We start from the raw sequence: 9,762 nt of genomic DNA on the forward strand, positions 1-9,762 counted from the left end.
TCTATACTTTGTATTGCTTTTGTGCTTTTTGAAATAGTCATACCCTTGCTTCAATTTTCATTTTAGTTTATATAAGAGACCTCTTTGGTTGTTTTTCTATATGGAAATCACTCAGCTTCATTGAAAAATTTAACACATGCATTGTTTTAACAGTAAACATAAAATTAGACTTTATACTCTGATCAATTCAAATCAGGGTACAAAAGAATTGTAGAAATTTGTTCTCTACAAGCTTAAAAGATTTTTTTTTTTGGTCACTTAATATTACTATATAACTTGGTCTTTCCCAAGTATGATGATAATTATTTTTTTCTTCAGAGATGGAAAGAAAACTATTGTTTTTTCCTTTTGGCAAGGTATTCTTTTAAGTATTTCCTGTGAAAGAAATAGTACCTTATAAAAGATCCATCTTCTATCAGATGCTTTCTGGTTTATTCTCTCTGTGTTTACAATGTTTTGCCACTTCAAATAAAGTTTTATATTAGAACTTAGAAATATTTACAAATTAAGCTATATTAAAATTACAGTTTGATCATTTGCAGGCATAAAAAGTACAAAAGAAGATTGGTTAAAATGTATTCCTCAGAAGAAAAGGAAAATAGAAGCAGTCAAAGATGAAGGTGACACATTGCCTGTACTCAGTTTCAATGCCCCTCTTACCTTGGAATGATGGATGTTAATGTTAATGTCTTTATTTGGTATAGAACATACTTACCGAAAATAATATGCTATCTTTATTTTCCTTATTTTTTGTGCCTTGCTGCCATTTACACACACACACACACACACACACACACACACACACACACACAATTTTGTAGTGGGCAGTGTTTTTTGTTTATATTGATTTATTATTAGTGCTTATTTTTAAATAACAAAATGGAGCTTCTAGTATTTATCTGATAGCTGATATATCAGATATTGAAACTACTAATTTTGTTGTTACTTTTTTGTTTGTTTTTTTGGTTTTTTTGGTTTTTTTCTTTTTTTTTAGACTAGTCGAGTGAGTAGTGAGAAGGGAGGGAAAGAGAGAACAAGGAGATCGATCTGTAACTGACTGTGAACAATCAATTAAGATAACTCACTACCTTTGGATCAGCCTGCATTGTTCCTTTAAATGAGAGTGCAGACAGAAATTAGTTCTATATTAAATCTATAATTTTATATTAAACATAATTTTATTAATATATTTTTTATATATTAGTACAGGATAAAATATAATTTTTCTAAAATGAAAACTTAAGTTGAAAGCAGTGAGCATCAAAGGAACAGAATTGTCAAGAGTACAAATAAAGAAGAAAGCAAAAACAGACAAATGAAAGGCAGGTAGATTCATGACTATTGAATCTACCTAGGCATAGTGATCACTAAGGAGTGAGACTTACAGAATCATGGGCTCCCATAATTAATACATGGCATAGATTATCTACTCTAAAGCATACACTATAAAAAATCCTCAACAAGTGGCCCATCCTGTTTATATTTCAAGGATTCCCTTAATGGTAAATTACTGTCTCCCAAGGAAGTTCATTCATTCAAAAGATGTTTTTGGGTTTTTTTTGGTATTTTGGCAAAAAATTTTTAGCATCTTCTGTCTAGTTGCTGGGCTTAGGTGTTACTTGCCTTCAGATCCAAAGTTCAGAATAAATTCTTCCTTTTCCAGGTGATAGCCCTTTGACTTTTATATCCTGCTTATGCTTACTGTATAGGGACAGCAAGGTGGTGCATTGGATAGAGTGTTGGCCTTGGAGTCAGGAAGATGATTCTTCCTGAATTTAAATGGAGCCTCAGACACTTGCATGTATGACCTTGGGCAAGTCACTTAACCCTGTTTGTCTCAGTTCTCATTTGTAAAATGAGCTAAAGAAGAAAATGGCAAACCACTTTAGTAACTTTGCCAAACAAAACAAACCTAATGGTGTCACAAAGAGTTGGACACAACTTAAACAACTGAATTGCAATAAAAACCATGCATCTCACTTAAGGCATGATTTTCAGTCCTTTTCCCTCTGTGGTCACTGTTAATAAACTTAATTTTGTCAGTGCCCTTCATATAATATGTTACCCAGAACTAGACAGCTACTCTACATTATGTTCTGATCAGAGCAGGAGTGTTGCTTCTCTGAATCTAGGTGCTGTTTTTTTAATATTGCCCAAGATTGCATTAGGCTTTTTTTTTTTTTTTTTTTTTTTTTTTTTTTTTTTTTGATAATTAATGAAAACTAAATTCTAGTTAATTTTCATAAGAAATGTCTGAATTTTTCTAACTCAACCTTTATTTGTTCAGTTAATTATTAGAACCAAGTATAGGATTAAACATTTAGACCTGTTAAATTTCGTTTTGCTAACTTTAGACTATTATTTTAGCCTGTTTAAAATGTTAGCTATCTTCTCCAGCTTTGTGCTGTCTAGAAGTGAATGTCAGGAATCATATCAGTACTTGCTAGAGGTTTTAGAGAACATTTTTCTTTGACTATGGTTTGAGTGTATAATCTTTAAAATTTTATGAATTTAATCTGAGGTCCCTTCTCAATTAAAAAATCCACACAAAGATGTGAGAACAGGCTGGGAGAAGAAAAGGATATAGGACACTGGAGCATTGAGTGCTAAGGAAATGACATGGAAAGAATAAGATGGAGACAAAATCAAATGGTTCTAGGAATCCTTAGGACAGAGGGGAAATCATGGATTCTTAAAAAAAAAAGGATATTCAAGCATTATTAAAAATACAGCAATTCATAGATAACCTTGGTAGAAGGAAAGAAATATGTAAAAGAGGAAAGGGATATGCAGATGCCAAAGAGGCAGGGAGAGGGGGAGAGAGAGAGAGAGAGAGAGAGACTTTGAAAAACAGAAACCTACCCTGCTGAGACAAATCAGGGTTCTGACACTGAAGAGGAAGTACATTGAAGTGAAATATGAATCATTCAAGTCTAAACTTTGTTGGAAGTTTGGGTATAGAATATTAAATGATTATCCATTTTGACATAATAAAATTGAGATGACAATTGCAGAATAGTGAGACAAGGAATGTTCATGGAAAAGTAGGGTTAAATAGAGGTAAGAAAAGATCAAAAGAGAATTGTAAAATACACTGTACATTGGTAGAATTTTTACACTGACTTTTTTTGGAAAGAAAATGATATAGCTGATTACTTTTATCATTAAATTAGTAATTCCATGCTTCATTGGTGTTTAACATTAAATAACAATAACATTTATTTTCTTTAGATGACAATGCTCTATCTAATTCAAGAGTGTACAAGAGAACATTGAGTGTGGATGGATGCAAGGCTGTTCAGGACCCACCAAAAGATTCAAAAACAATGTTTCAGACCTACAAGAAATTATATTTGGAGAAAAGAAGTAGAAGCCTAGATGAGAGTTGTTCTACAAAGTAATTAATTTTTTGTTAGATAAAGTTTAGGAGGCAGTGTGTGGTACTAAAAATGTCCAAATACTGTTTCTTAAAAGGTTATTTGATTTCTATTCTTTTTCCTTTTACAAATTCAATCCTATAGCTGGCAGTGGATTCACTATTGCAATTATGAAGGCTTTCTAGTCATAAAATTTATTTCTGACTTAACTAGCATCATTTAAAAACATCTTGTTTGTAATGGGGAGAAAATTTAATATTTCTTTGCTTAGAAAAACATCAAATAGGTTGATGCAAAGAAACCAGATTGTACTTAACAGGTAAACCATAAAGTATTTTAGCTGCTGCATTGTTGAACCAGGTAGACATAATTACAAAGTAATTGTTTTGTTTAATTTTTTTCTTATTTTTGTATTTCAAATGCTGACTAGAACTGTTAAAAACTCATCCATAAATTTGAGGAAAAGCTGTTCCTCAACAACTACGTGTACACTTTAATTAGAATTGTAAATACATTCTTATGTTTATAAGCTATATTAGCAGATCTTAACCAATTGTGAATTTTGAAATATATTCTTGAGTATTTTGTTAAAAGTGCCATTTTGTACTGTTAAATTTTGTACTGAATTGTAAACTTTCCTCCAAAGTCTTGGTTGTTTTTTTTTTAAATTACATCAAAAACAATTTGGGTGTTAAATATTGGATGTTTAAAACATTACTTTTCATACTTGAAATAAACATGTATTTTAAAAAAATGGAAAAGTCTATCAAATATTAACTTCAATGAATTTGAAAACACATTTTAATAGTAATACAAAAACAATTACACGTGTATATAAAGTGGAATACAAACCATAAAGGTTTATTAATCATTTAGTTGATGAGGTTGGATTGGAAAATGTAAAAATGGATGATTGATGTAGCTTGATTCTAGGAGTAAAACTGGTTGGAAAATGTAGTACTATGAAGGAATCAAAATAGTTAATGTAGAGCTAGGAAAAAGTACTACTAGATTCTCTCCATACCACCTCCAAATATTTAAAGAAAATTACCAGACTGACAGGAAATCGATTGACAGAGAAGTTTATAGATCTGGGGGGTGAAACTGGCCAGAAAAGGCATTGCAGAGCATTCCATTGTAGGAACTAAAAGAACAGAGTTGTTCACCAGGGGAAGAGGTCCCAGATCCTTCAGGGGAGCTATTTATAAGATTAGGCCTGGTAGTTTGAGACCATCATTGACAATAGTGTCCCCTTATGGGAGGCTGTTAGCTTATAGAACATATACATACTCATGGAAGAACATTGAACAATAATTTTCTAAGATTAGTACACCTGTGTGCCCACAAATAACATCCTGTTAAGCACCAGCTGCTTTTTATCTCTGACTTTATGCACATCTTTACTCCGATTCCCAAAATCCCATGTGCCCATACAAAAATTTCTATGGAATTCCCTGAGCCGTTTTACACATCTATCAGCCAGTCCCAGAGAAGCCACCAAAAATCAGGGTTTAAGAATCTCATTTTCAGAAAGGTACCTTGGAGCAAACTACCTGTTAAGTGGACTCATGTCTGCTCCCCAGTGCTTCACCTCATTTAGGTGAGTTTTTCTTCGTTGGTGTGTCTGACTTGTAAATTGGGACCATTTCTTCCTGTTCCCCTCTCCTTTCCCATTTGCCAATAAAGCTTTGCATTGAACTCTTTTCCCATTGTTTTATATATTATTCTCAGCATATGAATTCATGAAAGGATTATTTTCCTTGACATCTATTAGTAACTATCTATTCTGGTGAAGTCTGGTGTTATGAGCCCTGTCACTTAAAACACAGAAGGGACTCCCTTATACCACTGTCCAAAAGGGGCTCAGCCTTGTACAGAATTAGGAATAGGTGCCAAATAGTACCTATACTATTCACTGCTCAGTTTTAGATCGCACAGATCTAGTGCTTGACTGAAGAGTCAGAGTCGACTTATAATAATGAAAATAGTTAAGCAGCAGTTGTGTAATTCTGACTCTTTAATTAAAGAATGAAGCAGGCTCTCAGTTCCACCCTCTAGCCTTATCTGAAGCCTTCAGAGGAATTCCAGACCAAAGGGAAGCCTTCAGTTCTGTGTGAACTAGTAGTTTTCTACCTGGCTGATAGTGGTTAGTCTTAGTATACTGAAACCTCAACAAAGGACCTCTGGCCTCACGTTAGTCAGGACCAAACCCAAGTCAAAAACTTGAGCTCAAACCAGAAGAGCAGAAATCACTTTGTCCTGAACTGAACCTGAGCACTGAAATCTTAGAATTCTCTACTTAGCCTGAGCTCTCTCTGAAATCCTGGAATAACAAAACAGAACCAACTGAGACATCTTAGTACTCAAAGCCTGGCCCTAACAAAGCCAAAAGCCAGAAGGTAATGGGTAAGAATGTGTTGGAATCTTTACAAAGTGTTAAGCCATTGGAGTTGATTTGATCTTAGAAAGAGATATTTTGGGTCAGAACTTGAAACAAGGTACTAAGTGGAACTGATAGAGAACAATGCTTGTGTTGTGGGGTGCGGGCCATGTGGCGTACGGAAGACCCACTCCCCAGTGCTGCTCTCGGTGGAGGCCCAAGTCCTTCTAAATTAGCCCCGTTAGTTGAGGTCTATCTCTCTGCCTGGCTCCAAGAGATGCTGCAGCTTTGTCCTTGGCTTCTGCCTCTGCTTTCTTCAGCCTCCAGGCAGCACCAAGGTAGAAGATGCAATGAATCTCTTGTCTCGAAGATAGGGCTTGTGGGTTCCAAGAGCTCTCTCCGACTCCAAGTAAAACTCTCTCGAGTTCCCAGAGTTTCTAGTAACTCCTCAAGTAAGTACCTCTAGTACATCCCCAAACTCCAAGAACTCCCTCCATCATGTATGTGATCTCCCAAAGGTTAACTCTGCCTTCTGGAGGGAGAGGGATTCTGGGTTATCTCCCAGAGTGCAAAACCAAAACCCTGAACTCTCCTAAATGTGTGAACTCCATTGAGTACTTACATACTTATGAGCTCTCTAAAGGTGTGAACACAAGCATTGTTCTATCAGTTCCACTTAGTACCTTGTTTCAAGTTCGAGCCCAAAATATCTCTAAGATCAAATCAACTCCAATGGCTTAACACTTTGTAAAGATTCCAACAAGAATGAGCAAATTTTTTTTTTAATTCCATCATAAAAAGCTATTATAACAATTCTCTCTCTCTCTCTCTCTCTCTCTCTCTCAACATTTATTTGTTTAATTGTATAAAGCTTTTATTTTCAAAACATATGCGTGGATAGTTTGACATTGCCCCTTGCATAGTGTGTTTCAGATTTTCTCCTCCATCTCCCCACCCCCTCCCCTAGATGGCAAAAAATCATATTGGACAAAAAAAAGATCAGATCAAAAAAAGAAAGCAAATGAGTAAGAAAACAATGCAAATGAGCAACAAAAAGAGTGAGAATGTTTTGTTGTGATCCATATTCAGTTCCTACAGTCCTCTGGATGTAAATAGCTCTATTCATCACAAGATCATTGGAACTGGCATCAATCATCTTATTGTTGGAAAGAGTCACGTTCATCAGAATTGGTCGTCATGTAATATTCATGTTGCCATGTCCAATGATCTCCTGGTTTTGCTTATTTCACTTAGCATCAGTTCATGTAAGTTTCTCCAGGCCTTTCTAAAATCATCCTTGTAATCATTTCTTATAGAACAATAATCCATAACATTCATATACTATAACTTATTCAGCCAATCTCCAACTGATGAGCATCCAGTTTCCAGTTTCTTGCCACTACGGAAAGAGCTGCCACAAACAATTTTGCCCATGTGAGTTCCCTGTCCTTTAAGATCTCTCTGGAATGTAGGCCCAATAGAAACACTGCTGGGACAAAAGGTATGCACAGTTTGATAAGTTTTTGAACATAGTTCCAAATTGCTCTCCAGAATGGCTGGATCCATTCTACTAATAATGTATTAAGTGTCCCAGTTTTCCCTGGGAAAAACTAATTTTATTTGTCTTTGTCTTTTCCTACTATCTTAGCCAATCTGAGAGGTATGTAGTGGTATCTCAGAGTTGTCTTAATTTTCATTTCTCTGATCAGTTGTGATTTAGAGCACCTCATTGATTAGGAATAGTTTTAATTTCTTAATCTGAAAATTGTTCATATTCTTTGACCATTTATCAATTGGAGAATGGCTTGAATTCTTCCTAAATTTGAATCAATTCTATATATTTTAGAAATGAGGCCTTTATATGATAATTCTTAAGACAAATCTAGAAGAGAATGACAACAAAATTTCTACAAACAAATTATCTGAAAAACAATTGGAATCTCTGGAAGAGATGGAACAATTTGTGTTGTTACTTGTTTTTAAGTTTAAGAAACATTTTTATAATTGAAATAATTCTTGAAAAGTCTGTGTGTGTTGAATTAGAACTTTGAAAAAAAAAGAATCTGAAAGTGAATTAACTCCAAACTTAATAAAAGAAAATATTGTCATACCAAAAACAAAAAAAAAACAAACCAGGTCAGAAGAGGGATAATTTAAAAATCATTGTACTATGCTGAAGTCCATGTCTAGACATCCTATTTCAATAATCATTAGACTACCAAATCTTTTTAGAACTAGAAGGAAAAAAATAGAATATACCATTCACTTCTTAGGAAAAGAAAATTACCAAGAACATTTAGCCTACCAAAGCATCAGGGTCTCCTGGGGGGAAAGAAGGCAGCAAGTTCCAAATAAGTCAAAAAGGTACTTTTCACCTCGTAGACCACCATCTCTACTCAAATGCTGATAGAGATAGCCAAGGACCTTGAACCAAAAGCCTTATGGGTTCCCCCAAACCACCAGAAATTCTTCCAAGTCATGGCCTACAAGCTACCATTTGTGGAAGGAATCATTGTAAAGAATCTCATCACCACCAGCAACAGTTACTAAACAACTGCTACCAACAAACACTTTCCAGGCTGCCAGCTTCTAACCCAGCCCCGACAGCCATATTTGAGAGGCAGGTTCTATGGAAAAGGGCAAGTCAGACCTATCAGTCAGACAAGCTAAAAGAATAAATATCCTGAAGAAGAGATTCAAGACAGCATGGGCCAGACAAGTCAAACGATCACTGTTACTTTGAACACAATCTCTTCTTTAATCTTGAAAGACACATCCTACATCCCTTAACCCAAGAAGAGCCTTTGAAATAGCAATGACTCCAGTGCAGAATAATTTCCCTACAGTATAAAACAATCCTGTAGAAATATATATTTCTTGTATATTGTTGGAATTCAGCATGTTGTTGGAATTGAGGTTTCTAATCCATTCTTTTACCCAATTCATCGAAATGCCAAGTGCCAACCTTGCTCCAACCTGTCCTCCCAGATTCACTGTACATTCCTATCTCTTCCTTTCTGTTTTCCCTGCTACCCACTACATTCTGCTTCAACCAGACTGGCTACCTCTACACCTCACAAACTTTACATTGACCTTTGCACTGAGAAAATGTATCTCTGCCTTATAAAATCTCTCATTTCCTTCAAGAAAGTGAGGTCTCTGTGAGAAAAAGGTTTTTCATTCTTTACCACAGAGTAAGTACGTAATTAACATCTGTCTGTTCTCCTCAAATATTAATTCCTTTTCTCCCCAAACTATTTTATATTTAAACTATTTAGTATTTTTATACTTATTCTACCTATGTAATTATATAATCAAATTTTTGATTGGTTAGATTCTATTTTTATTTTGTCCTCTGGATCTAATGCTTCTGATCTGTTTTATTTTGTAATTCCTTGAAATGATGTAATATCCTGAATTTTTGTTGAGTTGTGATTTTTAGGATAATGAATAATTCTTAAATTGTACCTTCTCATTATTTTTCAGGTTATTTGATTTATAGCAAATACCTCAAATATTAATTTTTCAGTCTTTTAATTTTTCCAATTGCTTTATTTTCAATCTTTTTCTCCTCAGTTCCATTTTCTCTGTTCATTTTGAGCTTTCTTGTAGGGTTCTACTTGTAGTGATTGTGAAGTTATTTTCTTGCTCTCCTCCCCCTTTATTCTTATTAATTTTTAATATTAACTTTTATAATATTTTGATTTTCATTTGTTTTCTCCCTCTCTCCTTGGTTTCTCCCTTCCTAAGAAAGCAATCAATCCAATATAGCTTATACATGATCATATTAAACTATTTCTACATATGTCATGTTGTGAAAGCATTAGAACAAAAGAGGAAAACCACAAAAAAGAAAAAACAAGAAATGGTATGCTTTGATTTGTATTCAAGAGTCCATAGTTCTTTCTCCGGATGTGGATAACATTTGCCATCATGGAACTTTTTTAGAATTGTCTTAGGTCAACATATTGCTGAGAAGAGCAAAGTCTATCACACTTAATCATC

The 9,762-nt window shown here is 34.4% G+C and overlaps 1 protein-coding gene across 4 annotated transcripts in view; it reads left to right on the forward strand.

Annotated features, from left to right (window-relative positions):
- Positions 1 to 4,131, forward strand: part of RESF1 (retroelement silencing factor 1) — a 59,141-nt gene extending 55,010 nt beyond the window's left edge. For all 4 annotated transcript variants that reach the window (XM_012550375.3, XM_012550374.3, XM_031938135.1 and 1 more), the window contains 2 exons: positions 543 to 620; positions 3,232 to 4,131. In XM_012550375.3, coding sequence (XP_012405829.1) covers positions 543 to 620; positions 3,232 to 3,401 — 248 coding nt within the window. In that variant the 3' untranslated portion in view covers positions 3,402 to 4,131. The remainder of the gene's footprint in view (positions 1 to 542; positions 621 to 3,231) is intronic.
- Positions 4,132 to 9,762: the final 5,631 nt, after the last annotated feature.

This window comes from Sarcophilus harrisii, chromosome 5 (genome assembly GCF_902635505.1).
Source record: "Sarcophilus harrisii chromosome 5, mSarHar1.11, whole genome shotgun sequence".
Taxonomy (NCBI): domain Eukaryota; kingdom Metazoa; phylum Chordata; class Mammalia; order Dasyuromorphia; family Dasyuridae; genus Sarcophilus; species Sarcophilus harrisii.